A 27,697-nucleotide genomic window follows, 5' to 3' on the forward strand; every position below is an offset into this window, starting at 1 on the left:
ACTGCTTTCCCAAACAGATGCGTCTGTTCAATGGGTTTATTTATGAGGGAGGCTTGGGTTTCGGGCTTAAAACCTGAATTGCGTAGCCAAACGTGGCGCTTGAGAAGTATTCCCTGCACTAGGGAGCGGCCAGCCGTCTCAGCGGCATCTAGGGAGTTTTTAACGATGCCCTGGTTTACCAGTGTGCCCTCTGATATTATAGCTAGCAGGCGAGAACGCAGAGGTTCAGGTGCTTCCTCTGCTTCGCTGCGCAGCTTGTTCCACTGTGCATCTGCGTAGCTAGCTAAAAGTGAGTTGTTATTAGCAATTCTAGTAGAGAAGGCGGCGGAGGTCGTGATTCTCTTCCCCAGTGCGTAGAGTTTTTTGCCTTCTTTGTCTGGCGGTGCTTCACTAGTGGATAGTGGCACCCCTGCTCTTTTTCTTGTGTTGGTAACCACAAGAGAGTCCGGAATAGAGTGTCCTCTGATGTATAAAGGGTCAGAGGATGAAGGGCTGAAGAGCTTTTCTATTCTAGGGTTGACCCCTCTTACTAAAGCTGGGTTAGTAAGGGAAGGAGAAATTCTTCTTTTAATAGAAGCCAGGAGTGGAATAGATTGGCTAACAGGGGCTTTTTCTTTGATGACTTTTTCTACAAAGTCAATATCTGGAAGAGTTTCCCCTGTATCAATCTCAAAATGCGCTGCTGCCTTGCGCAATAGTGCATTGAGGGAAGGTTGGTCATCTATGGGAGAGGAGTTCCCATGTGAATCCTTGAGAGGAGAAGGGAGAAAGGCATCAGGGTCTGAATGTACTGATGGGGATTGCCAAGGCTGCACTGACGGTGAATGCCAGGGCTGCGAGGTAGCTGTATCCTCTTCAAACCGTGTAGGAGTGGTGTAAGGATCTTCTTCGAACCCCTCTTCCTCAAGTTCTACCTCTTCTTCTCCACCCAAACACTCATCTTCTTGGAGGTATTGCTCCTCCTCAGTGAGGTCAACCAGCCTAGGAAACTTGACTCTAGGGTCATCCTGTGGCCATTCTCTTTGTCTCTTGTGAGTGGGTGGGTCTTGGTTTCCTAGAAACCTTTCCATTTTTTCCATGCAAGAATGGAGTCTTTCAAGGGTCTCATGGGGTACCCCTGAATAGTCTAGAGGGGGGAAATTAGTGTTTTCGCCTTCGAATCGTTTCGAACGCTCCCACAACGTCGACGAGAGGTTCCCGTCTCCTTCTGAAAAGCCTTCAGGTAGTTCGGAAGCGTCCTTTGGAGAAAGGGGCAGTTCCTGGCTACTTTTGTGTTTTTTCGACGCGGTATTCGACGTTTGTTTCGTCGTCCGCTCACGTTCGTCTTCGGCGACAATTCTCGCTAGGCTCTCGGCCACGATTTTGTCCGTCGAGGGCTTTGGTGTCGACGTTGTGTGCGTTGCGCGTTGTACCTCGACGGTCGCTCTATGGAGCGTTGCGTCGGATGTTTTTGGGGTAGCGCCCGTGTTAGATGGAAGCCCAATCGCTGGTCGCGGCTGCGTTTGCGGGTGGGGCTTGTGACCTTTACGGTCTGCGGTAGACGCCAGAGTGCCCTGCGTCCCCTTCGGCGCTGATGGATCCTTCGTTCTCGACGAAGAAGAGCCGTGGGTAGTGTGTTTAGCCTTATGGGGTTTGTGTGCGTCCTTGTCGCCGGGGTGTTCATCCCCATAAGCAGGGCGTGAGCCGAGCCCGTCGGGGCCGGGGACGGACGTCGAGGAGCGTGAGCGCTCCTTCTGGGGGTTCATGACTTCCGTAACGGACGTCGAGTTATCGCACTCCTCGTCACTTTCAGTAACAGCGGCAGCGGGTGAAGCAACTGACTTCGACATCGCGTAGTCCGCCCACCTCTTAACCCTACGTTCTTTAAGAGTCCTGGGTTTTAAGAGCTTGCAGGCTGCGCAGCTGTTCTCTATGTGATCGAGGGGTAAGCAACGATTACAGAGCTTGTGCTTATCTTTCCAAGTATATTTGCCCCTGCAGCGTGGGCAAAACTTAAATGGTGTCCTCTCCATAGCTGAGGCAATAATAGCTGGCGATAACAACCCCAAGGGAAAGAAAAGGGAGAAAGAAAGACATTCTCAAAGAGAAGAGACAAAGTTCTAACCCCCACTCTCCCTACTGTAAGTTGGCCGTCGAGGCCAGGCCACGTGTTCGGCAGCGCCGAAGGATCTCCTCCGCTCTTCCTCTCCGTCGAAAATAGTTCGGCGGAGAAACAGCTTCACAGCTAACGTCGAGGGGGAGGGATCGTTACCAGTATATTAAGTTATGACAAAAGGACCGAGGTCCGTGGTAAGTATAGCAATGTCTCTCTAGGAGCTCCGCGCAAGGCGACCAGAAACTGGGCGGAAAAAAACAATCTGAGGGACCTCGACGCGTGAGGGATTGTGGGTACAACGCACGTCACTATAGGGATAGTGTTACAGACACGCCTTGTCGACGTCCCCTTTTCGACTACGAAAAACAAAATGCAACACTCCGCAGTGACCACTGGATGTCGGACCTATGCACAGCATGTGATTCTAAGCAGATTAACAAACATCAGAAAAGTCTTTACTACACAGTTTTGTGGTAGCGAGCGGAGCAGCCAGGCTTATCTCAAGCACGAATGTGAGCAGTACAAGAGGTTATACACTTAGAATCACAGTGGTTCAAGTAGACACTCATCAAGGTTTCTTGGTAAAACACTTAATAAATGTATTACAATCATTTAGAAAACATTCACTAGAATATTACACAAACACTTCAATATCAAACCAATAAGTTTCTGAACAAATTAGGCTCCTGTGAAATAGGAGCAAAATGGCATTTCAGTTACTTTCAATGGGAGTAAAAAGGCACAAGTTAGCAGAATAGATCACAAATACTTTCTTAGGCAGTGCAAATAGTTTTAGTTCACTAGAGGACTCGATTCAGTTCAATAGGCCTAGGCCGAAGTCAATGGACTAGTGTCTTGGATAGGAAAGAACAGTTCTTGCATTAAACGGTAAAGTCTTTACTAAAGTTCTCAGAAGTAGTTTGTATGAAAAAGAATCATGTTGGGTCACAAGCTGATTAGGCCTGCAAGTTGGGAAAGTTCCACGAACTCACTGCGAGAGGCGCATTCTCTCAATCGGGTTGGCACAGTACCTTAATATGAAGCACAAGATGCAGCTGAAGACATTGGTTCCTGGCAGTTCCTGCAGATCTCACTGTTCCTGAGCCTCAGTCGTGGGGACAAGAGGGAGGACGTCTGGGAACTCCTGCACTGCACGGGATCTTCGGAAAACGCCGACAAAATGGAGTCAGTTCAGTTCCAGTAGCTGTAATCCAAGCACACAAGCTGGTGTCCAGGTGGCTTATGAGTGGATTGGTCCCACCAACTCAAAAGGAAGAAGTGGTTCTTGAAGGGGCGTCCGTCGAGATGAACTTGGCAATTCGGACCTGCAGCAGGGCTTCACCGGGCAAACCAATGGTCCAGGAGTTGCAGCAGCCGGCCTCTTCCAGCTGGTCTTCGGTTCTTTTGTTCCAGTGGTCGACTCTTGCTTTCCAGTCTATGAGACTCTCCTTTTAAACAGTTTTCTCCCATTCATTCCAGCCTAGCTGCCACTCAACAAGGAGGGTGGCTGTCCTTGCCGGACAGTCAGCCAATCATGCCAGAGTGCATTTGGATCTCCTAGGAGTCGGGCACCTCCCTCACTTTCTGCCCACCCAAGACACTCAGACGCCAGAGGTAATCTTCAGTCCTGAAGCCCGCCAACGGCATGGAAACAAAGGGACCAAACCTGGTTTGGCGCGCAGAGAAATAGTAGCAGGAGCTTTCCAAAAATAAATGGCGAAAAAAGAAGATCGGGACCTATTTAAACAAAGGGGCTTAGGGCGCCATCTTGAAAAAACATGGCTCCCGTGATTTTTAGCTACCAGTGTTTGCGGTCGGGAAAAATCATGGTGGTTCGTTGTAAAACCACTGCCACCAGCCATTATGATAGAAAAGGGTAGCATTTGACTGCTACATGAGTTTCTAGACACAGGGGATACTAAGTAACCCCTCCAGCACTCTATAGGAAGATAGTGTGTGCTGGGTCTAGAAATTTAAAAAAAGACAAACCTTTTCCCAGAGAAGGTATAACCTTTGGGAAGTCGAAGAAAGACATCCCTGTGTCACTGCACTGAGGGTGCTGTGTAATACACATGAAAAGATGCCTATGCAGTTATCTTAAAACTCCATAATCAAAGAACACAAGAATCAAAATACATGGAAGAGTGGGAAAAAGGCTCATACTCTTTCCAGGTAAAAATAAAAATCAAGTCCTTAAAATCCAGCAAAGTTGCTGGGGGTCTCTAAGGTGAAGGGAATTAGCACATTTCTGAGAATTCACCTCAACAGCCTTATTAAAACCAAAACCAAAACACTGTTGCCACCAGCCTACTCCCCAACCCCCTTGCAGGGTGATGGAATCACACAGGATCCAAAATAACGTGCTTAAATAGCTCCACTTCTCTGGTATCCATATGGGCTACTTTCATATATATGCCAAATCACCTTCACATGTGAAACCCCCAGCACTTGTTGCTGGACTTGTGGATTCTTTTTCTATGCCGAGTGAGTGGGAAGCTTTTTACCCACTCACCCTTTCTTTACTCTTTATGGATTTCATTTATCTGAATCTCCATAGTTTATATTTTCTTGTAACATTTAGGGCATCTATATTTTATTATTGCAGCATGCAGCACTTTCTGTGCTTCACTTGGGCTTCACTTTATTTTCTCTCGACTTAACTTGCAGAATACTGGTTCAATAGTAGAGAGGGATTTGTATCCCCTCTACATTTTATGTTGTGGGACCAGCACACCCACCTTATGTGGAGTGCTTGGGGGTTCCTCTGTATCCCCTTTCTCCTGTAACATGTGTTACAGTGACAAGCTTACTATTGTGGCAGCGGACATACTTTACTGGCTTGCGTAATGTTTATGTGCAGGCTGCCATTAAAGCTGCAGTAATGCACAGAACGGTCACCATTCTGCAAGAATGGTGGCTTTTCTTTTTTTGCCATTTTTAGTGTGCTTGTCCTTTCTTGGTCCTGCCGTATGGGTGGGAGATGTCCTGGTTGTTCTTTTGTTGGGAAACCCTTGTGTAGCCCACCAAAGCTGTAGAGTGTCTGAAGTGAGGGAGGAGTCCGAAACTCCACTCACCTTTGTTTTCTGGTGTGCCTAAGAGAAAACAGTTCTCACTGGCGGTGCTGGCTTCTCTAGTATACAGCCACCCACGCCTTTCTGTAAACTGCAGGGAGAGTTTGCAGAGGATGTGTGTGGGTTCCTGTATATCTGGCCTGGATCTGGAAGCCGAGGACAAGTCAACCACTGGAGCTTACCCCGAAGAAGAGAAGACTGCTGTAGCTACTTGCAGCCACTGGAGATGCCTGCTGTATAACCACGGCCTGTGCTGATCCCTTCTTCCATGCGACAGAGGAGTCCCGAAAACTACTACAATCCAGAGACAGGTGTGACCACTCAGTATTAAGACCGGCATTTCAAGGCATTCCACTACGAGCTGTAACCTACCTGGGCGGGCTGTAGACCGCCAATATCCTGGGACCACGAGCCCAAGTGCTGTGTAGCATCTTCCAAATAACTAATCTCGCTGAAACTTTGGTGAGCTCCTGCTGGACCCCCGGAAGTGCCATTCCATTCGTTGAAGTCCCCTCACCAGAGTGCTGGACCGAGAAAGCGAGGCAAATCTGTTCAGCGACAAACGGCCTTCATCTGATAACTTGAAAAGGATGCCAAAAATCACAGAGCCAGCGAGAAGCACCGAAGAATCCTTTGCTGGCAGCCTTTTTTGTCGACTTCTGCTGCAAGTTCAGTTCTTTCGTCACCATGACGAAAAATCCAGAGACCGGGTCCTGTGCTGCTGCACCATGAAGGTATAATTCTGCAAGCTCTTCTTCACTGCTACTCCTACTGTGCGACTTAGGGTAATACTTACCTAAAGTCTTGTGTGGCTAAGGTGGTGGTTCGCATAGTGGGGAGCTCACAAATACCGTTCACCCAGGCCTAACACTGGAAAGCATCAAGGTTAAAACTACATATTCCTGTAATAGAAATAGCACAAGAGGTCATTACCCATAGGGTTTTACTCACTTTGAATAGCTTATAGCCATTCTAAATGTGTATTCCAGAGTTATTCCTCATCATGAAGTGCATAATGTCCCTCTGAAAAGTTATTGCTTACCTTAATTGTGTTCCACTATTCTGAAAAGTAATATTGGTGGAACTATATTATTCTAGAAACTGAATAATAAACAGTGTACTGCTAATAGGGTCTGCTTATCCAGAATTGCCTTGCGTCATTGTGGTTTTACTCCCCTTGAATAGCATACTGCCATTTGTATGTGCCCCACTAGGGTTTCCTCACCTTGAACTGCATACTGCTAGTCTAAATGTGGTTTATGCTCTGGTTAACTTACCATACCCATTGTGTTGATTTTTATAATGTGTTTAGGACTTCTAACAGTACTTCCTTTTATGAAGAACTTTCTTTGCCTCTGTATTGGACATCTAAGACAGCAGAGTCGCATCTGGGAAGTGGCTTGACAAGAAGCCTCCCCTTCACCACGAGGCATCCTCCATGAAGGACCATCGCTGTCATCGCAGGTATGCCCGTTTGGGCCATCCAGTATGCAGAAAGTGCATATGCCGAAATCATGCAGTAACATTTAAAGGCACCGCTTTAAATTGTGCCTATTGTAAAATCGAGTGGCATCATATGCACCCTGGGCACTTGTTTTTTACTGTCTTATCTTGCGATTCCGTCCCGTGGCCGCTCCAATAGGGCCAATCAGCATCAGTGGCAGGTGAACACCAGCCTCATCAAAAGGCCCACTCTTAAGGCACTGTCTGTATCTGGACAGCCACAGCACCAGATCCCCAAGGATGATCTATCCACTGACAAATTCTGATCTGTTTTCACTGCGCTGTTCCAAAGACTGCCACGACCCTGAATGGCATGAAAGTGAGTCCCATCACTAACTCTCCTGAAGTTTCTACTGTTGCTCCAGCCTCACCTTATCTAACTTCATCCCACTTTGCATTTCCTACTCTTATTGTGTACTTGTGAACCTTCTGCTTTGCACGGTTTGCTGCCCCTCCACCCCCATTTAAAAATAATTTTGGGTGTGTATAGTTAATTCAAGTTCTGTACCATTCACCAAACGTAAAGAACAAGTTACTTACTTGTAACTGTTGTTCTCCAGCATGGGTTTGGCATGGATTCACATGCTCATGAATATTCCCCGTCGTCAGGCTGGGAATCCTCGGTAAAGAGAGAGAAGAAAAAAAAAAAAAAGAAATTCAGTTTAATTTCTGAACTGTCTTTCTCCTAACAATCAATCATTGAGCTCTGGGTCATACTGCCTCCAGCCAATGACTGCCCTCTACCTAAGTCCCTCCCCTGGCAGCAATCTTCAGATTTGGTAGCACGTACAATTGGCAGTAGGACCAAGAGAAGAGCCGCAGAGGTAGGCGAGAGGGTTCTCATGTGAATCCATGCCAGACCCATGCTGGAGAACAATAGTTACTTGTAACTGTTGTTCTCCAGCAAGGGTCTGGCATGGATTCACATCATACATCGCAGTATACACATGCACAATCATGGGAGGTGGCAAGGCTCAACATAAGCATCTCTTACCTCCTCACCAGGCTCACCTTCAAGCGAACAGGTTGCGCAGCACTGCTTAGCCAACTCTGGAATCCTCCCTGGAATCCCTGTCGACGCAGTAGAATTTCTTGAAGGTGTGCGTCGACCTCCACGTAGCAGCCCTGCAGATGCTCAGCAGGGGCACCCCAGAATGGAACGCTGTTGTAGCAGCAATCACTCTGGTGGAATGGGCTCTCGGACGTCCAGGCAGCGGTCGGTTTGCCAACCAGTGACAGTGGGTGATACAGCCGGAGAGCCACCTGGAAATGGAAGCCAAGGAGGGGGCCATTCCAGGGTTCAAAGGGCCAAAGTTCACAAAAAGTTAAAAGGTTTTCCGGAAACTCTTCGTGTGGGCCACATAAAACTTCAGCGCTGTAGCCACATCCAGCAAGTGCAAAGTCCTTTCAGCCGGCGATAAAAAAAAAACCAAGGGCTTGTTTAGATGAAAGTCCAGTGGCACCATGGGCATGAAGGAGGGGTGTGTTCGCCCTTGTCTCGTGGAAAGTCAAGTAAGGTGGTTTACAGGAGAGGGCCTGGATCTCTCACACTCACCACGCAGAGGTGATGGCCACGAGAAAAGCAGTTTTCCATGACAAAAACTTGAGGTGCAGATGCATGGGCTCAAATGGTGGTCCAATGAGCTTAGTAAGCACCACACTGAGCTCCCACGCCGGGGCCGGAGCATTCACTGGCGGCAACGAGCAGAATAGCCCCTTGACAAATTCCTTGACCAAGCGTTGCAACCACAATGATGGTTGTCCTGGGGATCTGGTGTAGCGGGAGATAGCTGCCAGATGAACCTTGAGGGAGGGGTGGGTCAGCCCTGATTTGGCCAACAACAGCAAACATGGAAGTACCCGAGGTACAAATACTTCTTTACTCATGGCCATATAACAGTGAAAAATGACGAACAGGTAATACTATCACACAACACTAATAGTAGATACATATATACAATCACTGGAGTAGGGAAAAATACACAAACTCCTAAAAAGGAAGGTACAGAGCAGTAGAAGCACTACAGGTCCATGGAGATGCATCAGAGCTTCAGACGTCCATCCCTAAAATGTATGGCACCTTGTGCCCAAAAGTTCAAAGTTCCATACAGTTTTGTGAAGCTGGGAAAAAAAATCAACAGTTCCAGTTAGGGGACACGTTAATCTAACAAACGCGTCGCCAACTTTGAGTGCTTGTGTAAACAAGCATGGGCAAAGAAACAATTTTTTAAATCAAAGTTATCAAAACCTTAGGGGCTCAGGCAAGTATTGTTACAACTCCGTCCATACTCTGATTCTTTGAAGGTCATGGCAGCAGGTCTGCTGAAGAGGGTTTGAGGTCGCTTTTCCCGCTGTCAGCCTCAGCCACCGATTCCCCAAGGGTTGCAGGTTCGAGCACTTCTACGGTCAGCGACTAATGCTGGTGCAAGGTCTCCAGTTGAAAAATGCAGAAGAACTCGATGCAGGGCCCCTCTAAGGACAGGACTGGATGCAGGTAAGCAGTTTCAGACGACAGCCACCAATGCACGGTGATGCAAAGGGATTCACTTGCCGCAGTCAGACTTCACCGCTTATCTCGGGTCCCCTGGATGCTAGACCATGGAATTACGCAGAGGTAAGTCTTCTAGCACAAGTTGAAGATCCCCCAAGTTCCAGGCCTCAACTTGGAACAGCGACTTCTGCAGCATGGCAGTGTAAACTCAGAGCTGGTCAGCCACTGAGTGGTCTAAGGACACTTCCGAAGTTATTTGTAGGACTTGGAACTGACGTTGAGAATGAATGGATATTCCCTCCACTCCAAGGGTCGCAGCTCCTTCACAGGACTGCTGGAGATCTTCCACAAGACAGTGCTCTACCAGGGCAGCAGCAGAAGTTGGTCGCCAGGCCTTCTTCCAATGGGCCCACTGTCTCCTTGCAGGTCTTGCAGCTGGACAGGATACTTGGCTCCTTTAGTTTCTTCCAGGATCCCTCTAGGGTAGGTGCAGGGGTCCTCTTATCCCAAAAGCCAGGTAAGAGCTGAAACTCCCACTAGCTAATCACAGATATGACATGCACAAGCCCAGCCCAGACCGGACCACTGGTGGCACAAATCATGAATACAACTCAGACACACTGAAACCAGTTTGTGGATTGGAACCAGACAGTGCCAACCCACCCATGGCCCTGCAGTAGCCCGCCAAAAGCCTCTGCTTTCCCAGGCACTGGAAGTCCATATAAGGATTTTCCTGGATTCAAAGGCTAGGAATAAGGTTAACAGACAAGCTGGCCAAGGACAAGCGAAAAACCATGTGGCATGGCCACGTTTGGACACTGGTCACAATGCAGTAAAAGCATTAAGGCTAAAACGAAATACACCCAAAAAAAAAAAAGCAAAAAGTTACTGCTACAACCAGCTTGTCCCTTTAGCACATCTAAAGTAACCAAAAATCATTGCGTTAGTCTAGGGCAAAAGAAAAAAGTATACCCCGTTGTATTGCATGATGTACTGTACAATGATAAAAGTTACCAAAAGTAGTAACAAAGTAACAAGACTACGGGAAACAATGTATCCCAGTACTGACAGCCTGAAGTACATGCCAGTTTCCCCATGACAAAATGAGCAAGAGCCAGTGTAGTGAAGCTGAAGGCTTGACTGCACTGCAAAAAGACGTCAGAATTAAAAATAAAAGCAAAAAGTTTAGGGGGTCCATAGAAATGGAAGGAAAGCTGCTTTAAAGAGAAATCCCTCCTCCCCCCACCCCCACCAGTGGCTAATTTGCAATTGGTTGTAGTGAGGAAGGAGGATATCTACATCAATGCTGTATACCTGATGCAGAGAGAGGGTGCAGTGGTCAATAGTGTCAAAGACTGCGAGAGGTCGAGGAGGGTAAGTGCGGCACAGTCTTCCGGGTCTGCAGATCTTTTGAGATCATCCCAGATGCAGACTAGGGAAGATTCAGTTCACCCAAGGTGTCTGAAGTCAGACTGGGCGGAGTCGAGGAGTAGGCTGGATTCAGTGAAAAGGCAGAGTTGGCAGAAGGCTGTTCAGTCAATTAGTTTGGCTATGAAACAGATGTTAGAGATAGGTCTGTAGTTGGCCAATAGGAGGGGGGTCAAGGGAGGCTTTTCTTTAGCATGGGTTTGATGTGGGAGGTCTTGAAAGCTGATGGAAAGTGCCTGATGTGAGGGAGGAGATGATATATCTTGCGATGCTGCCTGCAGGCTGAGTAAAGGATATCTTTTATGAGAGCGGGTGGGCACTGGTTACCCGGACAGCTGCCGGCAAGAAACTTCAGGTAGGTCAAGCTGTGTTAGGGTCTGATGTTGGGAGTGGGTATCGAGGCGAGAGCGCTGCTAGTTTAGTTCCAATTGTGCAGTTTTTCACTGCCTGTTTTGGAAGTGGTCCGATAGGGCATCACAGAGTGCTTGGGAGTGTGGAGTCGCAGCAGAGAAGCATGGAGCAGCCTTGAATTCTGAGATCTAGTGGAGTTCCCTGTTGGTGTTACAGGCGTTACAGATTTGGTTTAAATAGAAGGAGCAACTAACAGACCCTTCAGGCCCTCCCAAAATGAACCCAGAATAGACCACAATATAACAATTGCATACTCTGCTTTGAAAGCGTCTAAACAACTAGGTAATTTAAACCATTCTGAATAACGTTAAATCCAGGTTCACAAACTTTAGTTTCAATGGTTCTTCAGAAAGGAAAACACTAATTCTTTTAGCAGAACAAAATGCATAGGTCCACGAGTATCCATTTGAAGACCAACCAACATATGCATTCAACCTTCATCTTCAGCCAAATTAAAGCTCAAGGCATTTGTAGATCTCATCCCTGGAATACCTTACTATGAGATCTGCCAGACCCCGAAGCATCATTCTGAAAATGATCTTATGGAGTGGCCTTAAAACCATTTGTGCCCAGGCTGCGTGGCGAGCATAATCTGCAGCGAGTGCCCTGTTCCCTCCCTCGTTCCATCGTATTTTCCTGGTGCCCGCTCCCTTTCCATTACTGCGTTTCATTTTTCCCTTTCCTTCAATGTAAAAATCCACATCCACCCACATTCGCCCTCATCCCGGTTTACTCAGCCCAGAGCAAAGCGGATGGACCGGAAGCCCTGCACTTCAACTTGCCCAGGCAGTGAGCAAGGGGGCAAAGAGCCAAAGGCAAGGGGCAGCTTCCATCCATCTCCCAGATTGCACCCCGTTCGTACCAGACAGAAGACTCTACAGCTATAACTACGGTAAGGTCATACAGGCTGAGAGCACAGCCATTGCTGTGCTCTGGAAAACCCTGCCACTCCTACATTTCTACAGCCATCTCTCAAAGTATTGAATCTCCATTGAGACCCCTAGTTAAAGGAATGGTTCGCCCAACATTTTTTATTTAAAAAATAGATGAGCAATATAAAAAAAAAAAAAAAGGCAATTTTTTTTTTTTCGAAGTCCCTATGTAAAATTTTGAGCAATTCAAGCTCAAAATTTGCAAAAGCAAGCACATGGGCGCATCCATTTTGTGAAATGGATCCCCGCCTGTGCTGGCTTTTGCGGCACTAATGAAGGAAAAGCCAGCCAGCTGTAGTAAACAAAAGCTACCACTGGGTGGCTTTTCCTTCATTGGTGCCGGGACTCGGAGGATGCGGACCGGAGACTACAGGCAGAAAAGCTGCAGCTGCATCTCGGTAAGTGCTATTTTTTTTTAATAAAAATAAACACTAGCTGCGTTTTTTTTTCTTTCTAAGTTTTCCGGGCTGGTGGAGCCTGGAAAACTTAGAAATAAAACCGCAGCTTTAAAAACGTTGTATTTATGTTTGCAGTAGCTTTTGAAGCGACCGCAAACCTAAATACAACGCTATTGTGTTTGAAAACGCTGCGGTTTTTCTTTCTTAAGTTTCTCAGACTCCTCCGGCTCGGAAAAACGTCCCACGCTCGAAATCCTTCTGGCTGCTGACACTACCCCGCTGAAACTTTGCTGGGCTCAGAAGACACTTTGTGACTGCTTTGAATTTTGCCATGCTCAAAAGTTTTATGTATTGAACTTCGAAGAATTATGAATGTTATCCTACGTATTTCTAGCACCATGCCACAACCCTAGTGTAGCGACTGTTCCGCTCCAAAGCGCAGGATCATGGCTGGCCATACACTTGGCCTGCCTCTCCCCCTGGCATGCAACTCAAGGTAGACGCCCCGAACTGTTGCATATTCTGCACAGGTTTTGAATCCGCCTACATTTTAGGTACTGCACAGGTTTTGAATCCGGCAGCATCTTGGGTACTACAAAATGCTTCGAATCCTGGTACATTTTAGGTACTGCACATTCTGCACCTGCTTCTCTTGTGCCCCGTCTCAAGGCCCAATTATACACACAGAACCCCTTTAGTCCTCATGCAGAATCTTTCCAGCAAGCCTAGCAGTTCCCAGGCCAGAGGCGCATAGTGGCTTTTCCAGAAACCAGACCCTAGACCCCATGTGCCACTCCACCCATCCAACTACCCACCCCGGATCGCACCGCTGGTGCGATTTTTATCTTCGGTGCGAGTCCTGTGGACTCCCTGCCCATGCTCCAGTGTGTCTGTGAAGGCAGGAAGCGAGGGAGGAGTCAAACACTCTGCAGCCCTTTGTCTTCCAGCTGGAGTACGAAATTCCAGTTCAAACTGGTAGTCTGGCTGCCCTGAAAGGATTGCCAACTACACCCCCCGCCTCTCCTCAAGTTTCAACGTTTCAAGGCTGTTTGATTGGCTGGGTTTCAAGTCCAACCCTGAAGCTGAAGCGGCAGTCGACCACTGGAACCAAATCCAAAGAGGATGAAGGAAAACCAGCTGAGATGATTTCCAGCGCACGAGAGCCTGCTGTTTAACCAGAGCCTGCCCAGGAGGATTCCAGCAGGGGCCTGGGTGCACTGGACGAGAGGCCTCCCAATCACAGTACACACCCAGAAACTACACAGGAAACGCAAGAGACTTAAGATTTTACAGCAGCAGGACTCCATGATCTGCAGCCAAAAACCTGGTCAGTGGATTCCTTGTGTTGACTGAAAACAGGAACTTGGGAAGGACTTTGCAGCAGGGATCAACGCGGAAGACTTTAGGCTAGGTTTTCCTCGTGGATGGATGTGGCTCTGTAGATTTGGCTCCTTTTCAGGAGCACAGAAGACAGAATATCCCTGGTTGGATTCTCGTTTTTACAAAGGTCCAGTATTCTAGTGAGGGGACTTTTCAGACATAATTTGTGTCTCTGAAGATCCAGCAGGATGCCCACGAGTTTCAGCAAGATTCCAAATTCGTAAGACCATGCAATGGCTTGGGTTCCATTGGTATTTGGGTATTACAACCATGCAAGGTCGCAGCACGGCATGGGACGGCTCAAAATGCAGGTCTTCTTGAGTTTAGTGCTTCTCACCAGGCTCTGGGTCTGGGTTGTCATTTTCAGAATCCCCAGGTCGATTGGAAGGTAGGGCTACAGCAGGCTCCGGTTACATGGCAGGCTTGCCAGTAGCTGGAAATCGTCTCAGTTGCGGTTTCTTCATCTTCCTCTTCGGTTTTGGTTCCAGTGGTGGACTACCTCTTCAGATTCCAGGATCGGACTTTTATATACAGGAACCCAGCCAAACAGCTTTGCAACATTCAAACTTGGGGGAGGGGTTTGGCAGTCCTTTCAGGACAGCCAGCCTTCCAGTTTGAACTGGATTCTCGCAGTCAGGCTGGAAAACAAGGGCTGCAGAGTTTGACTCCTCCCTCACTTCCTGCCTTCACATGGAACCTGGACGGGGAATCCACAGGATTCCCGCCAAAGATAAAAACCAAAAAATAAAAAAACAAAGGAATTTTCCCACCCTGAATGTCAGAGGAAGTAACAGAAAGGGCAAGAAACGCTAAAACGGCAAAAAAAGAAGACAGGGGCCATTTTGGTAAAATGAGCACCAATGATTGCCTTACCGGGGCTGTGGAAACAGCCCACGGTAAAGGTTCACTGCCACCAGCCATTAAAGCTACGTTTGTCCTTAACATAAATGTTACATTTAAAAAGGAGAAAGAGGATACTCCGTATCTCCCCAGCACTCCCCATAAGGTTGTGGGTGCTGGTCTCACCTTACAAAATGTAAAAGGGATCGGCTGCAGCGTCTTTTGGAGTGTCAAGGAGAAGGTTCTATTGACTTTGATGCAGATTTTCATTCATTGAGAACTGTTACCAGTCCTATTTTCATCTCTAACATCATCCACTTCAAAATACCCAGCTACCCATGGAGCGTTCCGCGAAGTCAGCTGCAGAGTCTTTTGGTCTTTGTGCTCTGTGGCACCGCTCCCCCTCTGCCTGCTTCACTTCTGCTTGCACAGCTATAAAAAATAAAAAAAGAAATTAAAAAAAAAAAACCTAAAACCTTTGACCATAACACCCGTTCTGCACCCTGGTGTGTCAAGCAGTCACTCACATAAGCTGACCCTGAGACGAACGTCAACAAGCCTCATCGAGCTCTATCTGCAACGCTCTTCTGCTGGTCCACCGAGCTGCCGCTCCCCTGCTCACCATCTGTTTTCGAAGGCAGCTACCACCCCCCCACCTTACCCGACTTTGCTGCGACTCCTGCAAAGGTTGCATCTGCGCTGCCTCCTGACCGTCTGGTGACACACGGTGCTCCGGTTCACCCCCTTCTGCTCCACGAGGTGTGGTCTCGCCATCCCCTGGCCGCCCGTCCTTGGCCGCCGACTTTCCTGGTGGCAGCGGGCTTCCCCCACCTGCGAACCGCTGCACTTCCTCCTGGGACGGCCGGAGTGTGCCTTCAGCTGACAGCTATCTACGCCGCACCTCCTGATTAACTCTTCGGTGCTGACCGAAGACACCCTTCCCGCAGCTTGCCAGAACTTGTCTAGTGACGCTCGAGGCAAGGTTTCAGCTGTCTGCGACTTGCGCGACATCTCCCTCCCCCTTGATTCGCTCCACGCTCCTTATTCCGGGACACGCGAGGCGAGCTGACAGCTCAACAACCTGCACCCGTCTGCCTCCTCACTCACTTCTCCGGCTTGGGATTCTTCTACACGAGTTGGAGGCACGGGCGCTACGCCCCTTACACCGGGTGCCTGCTATTGACTGCCATGGAAATTCCTACCACTCAAGTGCTCTCCAACGACCTGCGAATCCACACTAGGTAATGGCAACGGTATCCCCATAGACCTTTAAAGCCACGTTTTTTCCCCATTTCCTAACCATCATAAAACGTAAATGAGTCATTCAGGGCACCTGCCAACCTCTACTAAAACCTAGTGCCCTATAAGGAAAGACACTTACACCACTCAGGCCTTCAGGCCTTCATTAAACGAAATTTAGATAATTCATAGCTCCATCTCTGGAAGCTTGGCGGGAGACCGAAAGGGCCTCCCTTGGATCCCGCCCACCACTTCACACTGTGATACTTCTACATACTTTGGCAGGAGACCGCAGGGGCTCAAACTTTGAAACCACCCATCAACGCTGACCACCATCAAGAGCAGAATCAGCACCAAAGGACTGTCAGGAGACCGAAAGGGCTCGTCCCTTGGATCCTGACAAGCTCTCGACAACGCAGAACCAACATACAACTCGGATGGAGACCGAAAGGGCTACACCCTTGGATGCAGCCCACATGGGAGAACTCTGCCCTGAATAGTGAAACAATACCTAAAGGATTGGCAGGAGACCGAAGGGTTCGACCCTTGGATCCCACCAACCCCCTAACAGGGAGCACTCCCATGCTCCATCCAGAGACAACCAAAGTAACCGATCTTCTGCTACAATCTTTATTTGAAGCAGAGCCAGCCTTGCTTGGAATAACAGCGCTCTACACAGATCTGTAAGGCTCTACCCTCGAACGAACAAAGGAAAATTACTCCCTCACTCCTGCTCTACATCCAAAGAAGCGATCAGCACACAGTAACCCATCTCACACAGACTACCATGTCCTCAAGCCGTGCCACCAAAACCACATTGCTTGGCGGTCCCAAGACAAGACTAAGATGCAAGCAAAGCTCTACCACCGCATCTCAAGTAGATTCTTCGAAAGTAACACTGGAACAAACTTTATTAAGACCCATCAAAACCAAAGGCAATCTGGGAACTCTCCCAGACACCCGGGAGCCTGACCTTTCCTCCATCTCGCCCTCCAAACAGACTTCCGATCAAACACATCTTGAACAACCAAACCCCTCTGCCCCATGCAGAGCCACCTCTGAGGAGATCTAGAATAATCCTATTCAAAACGCATGCTCAGATTCATACTTCCGCAGATCGGAATCATCAGGCAAAGCTTTGCCCACAGAGAACGAACCAAAGTCCCACCAAGGATCCACATAGAACACAAACTTCCAGCAATGATCCACCACCTACAATAACTGACGTACAATTAGCTACCACGATGGACCTCCTGGAAATCGATAAATTGACCTCTCGACCTATAGAAAAACCACCAAAGCTACCAGCCCTCACTGCCACGCAACTTCAGCTTTCAGCTATTCCAAGCGACTGCATCATGCAAATAGAAGTAACAGCTCTATCACAAGCATTCGGAAAGCACCAGAAAGAAATCCAAACTAATAATAGCCTACACCAGATTCCACCAATGGGAACTTCAACAACAAAGAAAGAAAAGGCCAGATTAGCCAAACTTTCCTGGCTACAAACCCATAATTCCCTCAAAATCTCACAAACCACAGCAATTGAACCAACTCCCGATGATACAAAGGTCGCAAGACTCAATGGACATTACTGAAATTGAGTCAATCATGACTAACATGGAAAAAAAGATAGGAACTATTCGGTACGTCAACTGGCAAGCAACAACCGAATTTAACGTCTACTCCGTGCACAAAACAACTGACCAGTGACACTCCGGCAAAGTCTCACGTCAAAACTGCGACAGGAAATTCCCAACTTCGCGCCTCAACCAACAATGACATTCTTCACCTACGACTCAGAAGAAACCTTTCACACCCCGTATATAATGATGGAAAATCATCAAATCCCCATCCTGACGAAACTGTCAAAAAACAAAAATACAAACATACTACCGGAAAACGCCTACAGCAATGACTGCAACTATCCGAGGCTACCCACGAACATGCAAGACCTCCAAAACATGTTACAGTACTATCGCAATCAATTATACCGTTCCTCAAACACCAAGAAAACATGAAAGAAAACATCCGCGATCAAGCTACTCTACTAGCTATGATCCACACGAAACAAACCTATACAGAAAACAATCACGAACATTGAAAAAAACCTAAATATAGAAGGAGAACAGTCAAACCGCTGGCAGCAAAGACTTTATGAAATTGCAAGAAGCGATCTGCAAGAAAAATCTCATCAGACGTACTCTCTCCTAAAGGCGCATCACCAACAACAAGCACTTCGAGACTCCCTTCAAGCTACCGACCAACTCTTCTAATTCCGCATTTGGCACACGACTTGGTAACGCCGCTCTTACCCACTCGAAGATGTCCACCAAACGAAGCCATCGAGAACTTATCCATTGTTCAACCCACAACCACTAATTCGCTGAACAACCCCTCTACAGATTCGTACCAAATCTTCTCGCAAACGAAGAAAACACATGAGAACAAACCACAAATTCTGAAAAAACAAAAGAAGCAAACGGGATCTAGAGCGTTTCTACGCACAGTGAAAAAGCCAGAAGAACATAAAGCTCCCGCTAAGGAAAACTCACAAAAACCTCTGGCCCCATCCGGCGTACAAAACCAAACACAACCCGAACTTACCCCGGAAAACACCAAAGTGATTACCATACCCCATGAGATATCTCAGATTGACGAAGATTTACTCAATCTAACCACCCACGAAGACCCACAACCAACAGGTCCAATCATGCCACAAATTCCGATGTCCGCCGCAAACTTCATAATCATAGATGAATATTGCTATGAACCTCCATCCTCCTCAAGGAACAGCTATGAAGACATCTCAGACACATCTTTGAGCGACGCAACACAGGAAACACCATCTGTAACATAACCAAATATCTACCAACACTCTGGCATCGACATCTAACAACGACATGGAAGAGTCTTGTATCCATCTCTCATTCATCAATCCTCTACAGCAAAAACAACTACAAATAATCCCGATAGAAAACACCTGGAATAGAAGTTCCCCTCTTATTCTAAATAGAACTAATGTTCTACACCTGTCCGAGTGATTCCGCAATTAACCCAAATTACTAGCCAAGGTATTATATTGATAACCTTTAAAGACGACCTTCATCTGGACAAAATCTACATGGAGCTAGCAGATCCGACAACTCTTGAACTAATACTCACAATGCATACCCGATTTAGAAAGCTGGGTTTCTCTTGCTGGTCAACCAAGGAAAACACCTCAAATAATACACAGACCCCAAGCAACATAACTACCAGTCCTCATAACACTGTAAGACGCCAAGATCGTAAGAGCCGATCCCAACATCTTGAACAACCTATCCGCTGTGACGGGCCATTCAGAAGAAACTAGGATACAGAATCATCATATGCAGGAAATTCCCCTACCTTCAGCTTATAACCAATAATCAATCCTGATCCTACATGGTCACTATGTTCATGGAACACCAGAGAAAACTTGCATCTCTTCAACAATTCCTCACATGAATTCGACAATCTCCAAATCATATGCCTACAAGAAACGTGGCTCAGTGCAACACTGCTTGCGAGGGATTTCTCACTCTCCTGAACCCAGCACAAACAAAAAACCAAGGAAGACCGGCCTCCGGCCTCCTTACCCTGATTAAGATTAATCCACACTGGACCATACTCAACACAGAAAACATCAATCCCTTGGTACAAATTACCACAATACAGACTACGGAAATACACAAAAGAGACGGGACCATAATCGTAATACTGAATCTCTACTGGAACCCAGCGGCCATCGCAAACAAAACTTTCATTGATGGGGTATTTTTGGCAATTGTCAGACTTGCCGCCAACTATCAGTCAATTGAACTCATAATATGTGGAGATCTAAACATTCACCTATATGACCAAGGAGGCTCCCTCATAAAACAAAAGAACCCATCAACACAAGCCAGAAGATGGATGAGAGCAATCTCCACCCGGAATCTAAAACTACTTGATCATGCGACTGACAATTCAAACCAACTAATCCCAATATGGTCAAGAGGCAACTCCACTGCGATAATTGACTATATATTCAAGTCACAAAACTTACATGGCCTAATATCAAAAGTGGAAACTGCTATCTGAAAAAAGTGACCCTAACCTACTGATCATACATGGCGCTGGCATACCAAGCCTCCCGAGGCCCTCTCCGCAATGCGCTCTGGAACTGAACAGCGCATCTACAAGACGCATTTCGCACCAAGCGATGTCCAGACTACCAACCACCTTTCAGAATACCAACCTGAAAGATCAAGACAAACTTAATTACCAGTGGATACTGCTCCCCTTTCAACAACCGGGCCAGTCTCGATCCCAGATCCACCACGAGCAAGTTTATAATCAAGAAAAAGCGGAAAGAAAAAACATCTAGCGAAAGCACTGCATCAACTGATCAAAGAAAAAAACAAAGAAAACAGTACAACGGCCAAACAACTCAAACAAAAATACTTAACTGGAGGAAATCCCATAAGAAACTCCAACAACTAGATGCATAATACAATAGTGTTATGGAATTTTCACAGAATCAACTTAAACTAACAGCTAACGTCTCCCAGGAAACCTGGACCTTTCACTTTTCAAACATATACAAAACCCGATCAACACAAGAATCCAGCACTACCACCCTCAACAAACCAAAATGGCAAGTCAACACACACGACAACGATTTTCTTCAAATTATTAAAAACCTGAATACCTCAAGAGCACCAGGACCCGATGGCACTACCAATGCCACCATCAAAGAAGATTCTCCCACATGGGCAAACCTGATGTGCAAACTGATAACCTTGATTAATGACCTCAATCAAATTCCGAACTCATGGAAAACCGCAATTATTGTCCCAATACATAAACAAGGACCACGAGAATCGCCCTTCTCGATCCCTTGGGGAAACTATTTGCGTCCATCCTTCTAAAACAACTAACCACTTGGGCGACAGAACCGGGCAAATTCTGTGTCAGACAAACGGGCTTCACCAAGAATGTGGGAACCAACATCAACCTCATTCTACTAAACTTAATCAAATACGAGGCCATCAAAAACCATATCACAGTGCACACTGCCTTCATAGACTTACACATGGCCTTCAACGCAATATCCAGAGACAAACTTTGGTCTAAATTGAAACCATGGGAGTGCCCAACACACATTCTGGAGCCAATCATACTTCTATACTCTGAAACGTCAATCAAGATCAGACTCTCGAAAGAAGGCGCAACCACAAACTCCATTCCCACAGAAAATGGCCTAAAGTAAGGATGCACACTTGCCGCAACCCTCTACAACCTCTTTACTGCCGACATCGAAAAGAACATAACGAGCAATCAGACAAATCCACCTAAGATAAATTCCATCCCTGTTCCAATTATGCTTTACGCCATCATCCTCCTCGATAAAACATCAGGACTCCAAACGGCCTTGACAGCACTGAGCAAATAGAATATATGTCTTTGAACGAACTTGCCATTAATACTGAAAAAAACAAGACAATGACGCTAGACAAGATCCCATTTAAAAAACAAAAACACCCTACATTCATATTGGACGGGATCCATCTAGAAAATGTCACCTCTTTCAAGTACCTTGGTGTTCAGATAAACCAATCAAACTCAGAGGAACAATGGCTAGATAAAATTGAACAAAAGGCGCAATCACTAGCACGGCAAGGCCGTCTGATACACCACAAATATGGCAAATTATCTTTTAAACCAATCATAACGTTCTACAGACAAAAACTCTTCCCAATCGTCACTTACGGAACAGAAGCCATGCTCAATGCTGAAACAACAAACTGGATGAAGTTCGAGTCAATCTTCTGGTGCAAAATCCTACACTTACCACAATCATTTCCGATGCCAACTCAATCATTAGCCTTCATTGTACTGTGGAAACAACTTGAAATTTTCAGACACAAACACCAGCTATACAAATTTTGAGGTATCATCCAAACACCTTCAACAATACAATACTCCAAAAATGGAAGCAGGACCCCCCGACAAGAAATGGCCAACGAGGATATATCAGAAGATCTTTTAACAATGCGCCCTCAACACGCCAAAATCAAACTATTACATAACGACTGGATAAAAACCATACAAAGAAAAAACAACCACCAACAGAATCTGAACTGTATATCAGATATCCGGAAAATACATGAGCTACCCAAATATCTCACGCTGTTTCCAGATGCATCTATAAGATCAACCTTCCTCAGAATACGTCTGAACATGCTCCCCGACAAGATCACACCTTGCCATCACTAAGCAGATACCCTTCAAGGATCAATACTGTCACTTTTGTGATGTGCAAAAAACCACTGAAACCTTGTTCCACCTTGTAATGGAATGCCCCTCCCGCTCTACTCAGCGGAAACAATTTGGTGCTTTCTTTGAACTTTCAGAGCAGCAGATGGCCACAGAAGAAAGATGGTCTACCTTCCTGAGCGGGCAAAACAACAAATGCACCTACACAATAGCCCTATTTCTCCAAACCATCCTTGAACTCAACAAATGAAGTGAAGAAGATTCTCTTATCTCTTAACTTTTATCCTTCTTAAAACACTTATACAATGAAAGTTTATAAATAAACTATATCATTTAAAAAAAAAAAAAAGGGGGGTGGGATCCAAAGATCCTTTCTACTCAACTGTAGTTCCCACAAGGTTAGCCATTGAAAGTTAAAAGGGGAGCCCCTACGGCAACCCGGCAACAATAGGCAGTATGTGCCAAAAGTTGTCAAAGAGGATATTAAAAAGGCACTATGGAGAGTCTTAAACATGACCCATAAAAAGAGTTAGACAGTGTGTGGAAAAAGGTTCCCACTGACTGATGCATAGGGACACAATCTACCAGTCCAGGAAAAGATGCTGGGGTTGACAGCCCAGGAAGATTTATCATCAATATGAAAATCTTACCCTCACCCATAAAAAGAGTAAAAGAAAGGGTGAGTGAGGTTCCCACTCTCAAAGGCACACAGAAAGAGAGTCCAGAAGTCCAGCAAAACGTGCTGGGGTCTCACCTATGAAGGTGATTTGGCTTATAAATGAAAATCTAACCCACCACTCCCCTTCACCCACACATTTCCCCCCATCTTTAAGCATAGGTCGGGCCACCATGGCAAACGCACCTCCTTCAACAGCCCCACCCTACACTCCCCATTTCACACACCCACTTTCATGACACCCAGGCCTTGATAGTCAGGAGTATATTCTCCAGAGCGAGCTAAAGTATCATTTTGGAGCAGACCGGACAAATGGATCCAACTGCCACATCAAAAGCAAAACCCCAACTGAGGTTCAAGGTATGTAGTTAAGCAGCACTTCGGTGGACACCAGCCACAGGCACGGCCGCTCACATTCACCTTCATACACCAGACTAAAACACAACATCTCTGCCATCAGAATTAAGTGATATCCTACGAAAAAAAAATGATCTGTCTAGGTAGACACAAGACCAGTCTCTCGCACTCTCCTGACCACTTCTCAGCAACATGCCTCACCATCATGAGTATCTTACTGGGGCTTGGCCATCCGACCAAACTCCCCATTTGACCAAATGCACAAAAGCCTTCTAAACCAGACAACTTCCACCATACCTTGGACTTCGGTCCGCCACACCGAGCCCCCCAAGGGCGCCCCCCCCCCACCAAGCGAGTTGAGACTATGTCACTGGGATAAAGGTAGTATATAAATATGACAAACTACTACTAAACTGCCACCACCAACATTATCAAACAATGCTCAAACATACTACATACATAAGTGGCTCACACACAGCAACTGCATATTTCTTAATAGTAGGTTTATAAAGCCACCACCTGTCAAGTCACTTTGATGCGCTAGGATAACCCTCCCCAACAGACATCAAATAGAATGCTACACCTAGAAAATCAACTTGCATGTCACGGTTACGGCCAATGCATTTTAGCACCATGGGCATGCAAAACTTCCTTCTGGACACAAATTTCTCTGTGCACTCATCACATGACACTTAAACAGAACTGCATAGGTACTTGTCTGCAGGCATAAACACAACAGCAAAGCTAAGCTAACTTGCATGTTCCTCTCTTCCTAACCTACCCCCGCCTTCTCTTTCAGATCCCATGAGAAAACAAATATTCCATTCGCGGTCTGTAGATCGTGAACCTTGAAGCCCTAGGCACAGAATATTGCACACAGAAGCACAACAAGCATGTGTCAGGCTTTCAGGTTCAGAGGTGGCAGAAATCAAATGAAGGCATCCAGAGCCTGCAGCAGGTAGGAGTGGGTGTACAGTGTGACCCCCAGAAAATCACTGAGTACAGAAGAGCTTGTGAGTGCAGCCTTCTCGGCCTGGAATCAGCATGGTCAGTCCTTTACTCCCAGGCATAATGCAAAATATTCCAAATACATGAATACTTTTGAAAAACAAAATTGTCGCGGTCTTCAAATAATGCCAATAGTTTTGTGGCATCCCCAATGATATTGAACACTGTGCAAATGGTCCATTATGTGTTTAATCTTATTCAACAGCAGTAAGCCACACCACAACAATAGCTTACGAAACAGAGGAAAAACCTGTAGAGCAACACAAACCTTTATGGAGCCCGCCCGCCCAATACAAACATTTGGCAAGCAATTAGGGAACAAAGGAAATTAGTAGAAAACACGCTCAAGCTCCATCACGGATTTAGCCTGCAACTATTAAACTAGCGCAGTTCTTCTATGACAAATGTATTCAGTCAGGCTTACCGGTCATTAGAAGCATTGAGCTCCAGGACAGCATCCTTTAATGCAGGCCCCAAAAGAGCACGAGCCAAACAAAGGATACTTGTTGTTTTCCCAGTTCCTGGTGGACCCTTTAAAAAAAATATTGGCACAGGTTAATTGTTTATTACTTAGGTTAACTATATAAAGTGGAAAAGAAAATATCTAGCAGATCTGCTCAAGGAACTAAATAAAACTAGCCAACAAATACTAGCTTTTCCTATGGCAATAGAGAACCAGATTCAACAATTTCTCATAACAGACTTGGGGGGAAATGATTCTGTCAAAAGAATAAGCATGCAATCCAAGACTATTGGTATGGCACACCAGTTCAATATCCTACTGTGTGCTTAAGTGACTTTGCTAAGAATCAGCCTCACTGATGTTTGTACTTTATGTCCTTACATTTGTAAAATGTTGCTTTAATTTCTCTGCAGAGGTGTGATTAATGCACCAGAGCTGTTAACTGCCTTGTAGCTAGAGCACAACCAGTTACTAGTGAGTCCTAAAAGCTGTTGTGTAGGTTCTCTAGGGTTTACATAAAGGCCAAGCACGACATGGTAGGATCCCCTTAGCAGTGCTCGGAGTTTATTAGATGTGCCTAACTCGGTACCTGCAAGAAAAAAAAAATATATATCATTTTTAATTTACTATTCTGCAAGATTTTTTTTTTACAGCACTACACTTCTAGTAAAAGTAGTGGAATCCTATCCAGTTCACATTTTCTCTGATGTGAATGCGGTCTTCTTCCAAGTAGACCTGTTCTGCTTTTTAGAGGCGTCCAACTGTCTTTTTCCTTCTCATTCAAACATCACATTGTTTATACCAGAGCCTGTTACACACCAATAAAACTATTATAAGCAGTCATACTCTCCCCAAATATGTATTGGTGTCCAAGTGGTACTTGGTTAAATTATTCAGGTTGTACACAAATCAGGATTGTGCAGTCCTACCACAATCGTACTTGGTTGCAATAGTTTCACAGCAAAAAGGTATTCTTCTGAATATCATAGTGTCAAATACTTTCTCTTTGACAGTCCTGGTTCGTGTTAAAAAAAAAAAAAAGTGTCCCGATTAAAAGGGGAGATTTTACACTTTTTACCCAGTTAGGACGACATTTTCCAAATCCGGTTTCTATATGGAGGTTTGTCTCTTGGTCAGCTATTTTGAATAAGGGATTGTCCCAAATAGAGAATATTCGTTTTTTCGCCATCACATAATTGTGTTAGTATTGTGTGAAGGACGTATGCGGCATACCACCTCTGAATGGCATGTGTTGAATTTCCACTTCACTGTTAAACAAGGCCTTAGGGGAGCTAGCCTTCTTATGGCTGCGACCATCGTCTTAAGGCCAGCTCCAAATCTGCCATAGAACCAGAACCATAGATATGCAAGAGGACACCTTCCAGTCCCACAACATGGCCAACAGTGCTATAAATACAAGAGACTTCTTATGGAAAGAACCCGCAAGAAGGAGCATGAAATATATTTTCTTGAAATTCTTTAGGTTTTATTTGGGACATTCAGTACATGACCCAATTTGCTGTGTTCCATCACGCTGCAGGAAGGACCAGGGATTAACGGGAACTGAAAATAACTTACTATGGACTTGCCTTCCCCCTCCTCTAGAGTGACCTCAACAACTACTTGGTGGACAACTTTATTGACACAGACAGAGCTATTTCACTGTACATTCTTGGCAATTGTGGAAACGGTTTGCCCTTGCAAAAGCGCTAACAAAGAGCTACCAGGCTTAAGTGGATCCTTGTATGCGTTGTGTCATCCTACCCATCTCGTTCCAAACGATGAACTAATATGCATTTACTTTAGTTTCCCCAAATTGCACACCCTTGAGTTGATGTTTCACATTGGGCTGGGCTAGTTGAAGATCTTTCACGTTATCCTTTCTTTACTCATCAGTAAGTCTTCTATTCTCTGTATTCAACTCAAAACCAAACATTTTCAAAAAAGATGTAGAAGATAAAACATGCATTTTTTGTTTGCCACATTTCCTTTAAGCCACTGTCAGATATATTGAGCAATATTGCTCTATGTGAGGTGTATTGGAAGGTAGTTCTGAAATCGGAAGGAGAAAAACTTGACATACTTACAGCAATAATGATATTGGGCACATTGCCCTCTCTTGCAAACACCTAGAAAATATAAATAGATGTAACAATTAATTAGAAGCAGAGAAAAGGGGGTTATATAAATGCTCCTCAATGTCCTGCCAAATGAGGATTAAAAAGACTGGTCCTTGCGGATATGTGATAATTTAGTATTTGTCTTGCTTATTACTGCACTCTCCAAAGCACACAAGAGGATATTTTAAAAAAGTAAAGATTGGAGTAAATTATTCAATTAAGAATTAAACAGAAAATGTATGGGTGAGCCAAAATACTTTGACTACACAATATTTTAGCCACATTAAAAAAAGAAATGGCTGCGTACTTGTCACTAACCAGGGCACAACATTCACCATACTTGTGAACCAAAGATATTCATCAAAAGAGCACAATCGGGAGCTAACAATTCATGAACGATCACATACTTTGCCATACCAATTTCAAATATTTAAATTAACATGTTGTGCTGCTTCAACAGGACACAACTGGAACGTGGTCGAGTGGATAGAATTTCCCTAATATTTATAGAAAAGAACACCCACCCTCTCTAAACATAGTTTGTGACACGAGGACATTGGCGCCCAACTTCGTGGCACACCATTTTGTCCCCCTCATTTGGCAGGGGCCCTACTCCACTGCAAGAGGACAGTTACAAGCCGATATGCCCTTAACAGTGGTACAGATAAGTTCCAAACTACTAGCCAGATAGAAAAGACACGCCCCTTGGCATGAATTAAGTTTTCCAAATACACCATTTCTTTCTTGCCAAGAGTGGGTCCATCATTCACTATTAGATGGTGGTGGTGAATGCACATTTTGAGACCACAAAAGTGATGGGTGGAAGGTTTTGAATGAATCTGAACACTGGCATTGCTCTGGGTAACCTTCCACACCACCGTTTTCTAGCCCGTCTGCGCCATTGCAAAAGGGGTCCAGCCATACGCAAATCAGTCAGGTACTGCCACCAATGGTAGCAGCCCAGCCCGAACTGCTAGGCCAGGTCCCCTCTGCACGGAAACAA

General features: G+C 45.8%; 1 protein-coding gene across 1 annotated transcript in view; it reads right to left on the reverse strand.

The window, feature by feature from the left end:
* The window catches only part of RFC2 (replication factor C subunit 2), a 183,827-nt gene that overhangs the window by 96,640 nt on the left and 59,490 nt on the right, over positions 1–27,697 (reverse strand). Inside the window, exons 3-4 of the mRNA XM_069614736.1 lie at positions 26,662–26,703; positions 24,536–24,642 (exon numbers count right to left, since the gene is read on the reverse strand). Of these exons, the coding sequence (XP_069470837.1) occupies positions 24,536–24,642; positions 26,662–26,703 (149 nt within the window). The remainder of the gene's footprint in view (positions 1–24,535; positions 24,643–26,661; positions 26,704–27,697) is intronic.

This window comes from Ambystoma mexicanum, chromosome 9, assembly GCF_040938575.1.
Source record: "Ambystoma mexicanum isolate Mex_15411 chromosome 9, UKY_AmexF1_1, whole genome shotgun sequence".
NCBI lineage: Eukaryota > Metazoa > Chordata > Amphibia > Caudata > Ambystomatidae > Ambystoma > Ambystoma mexicanum.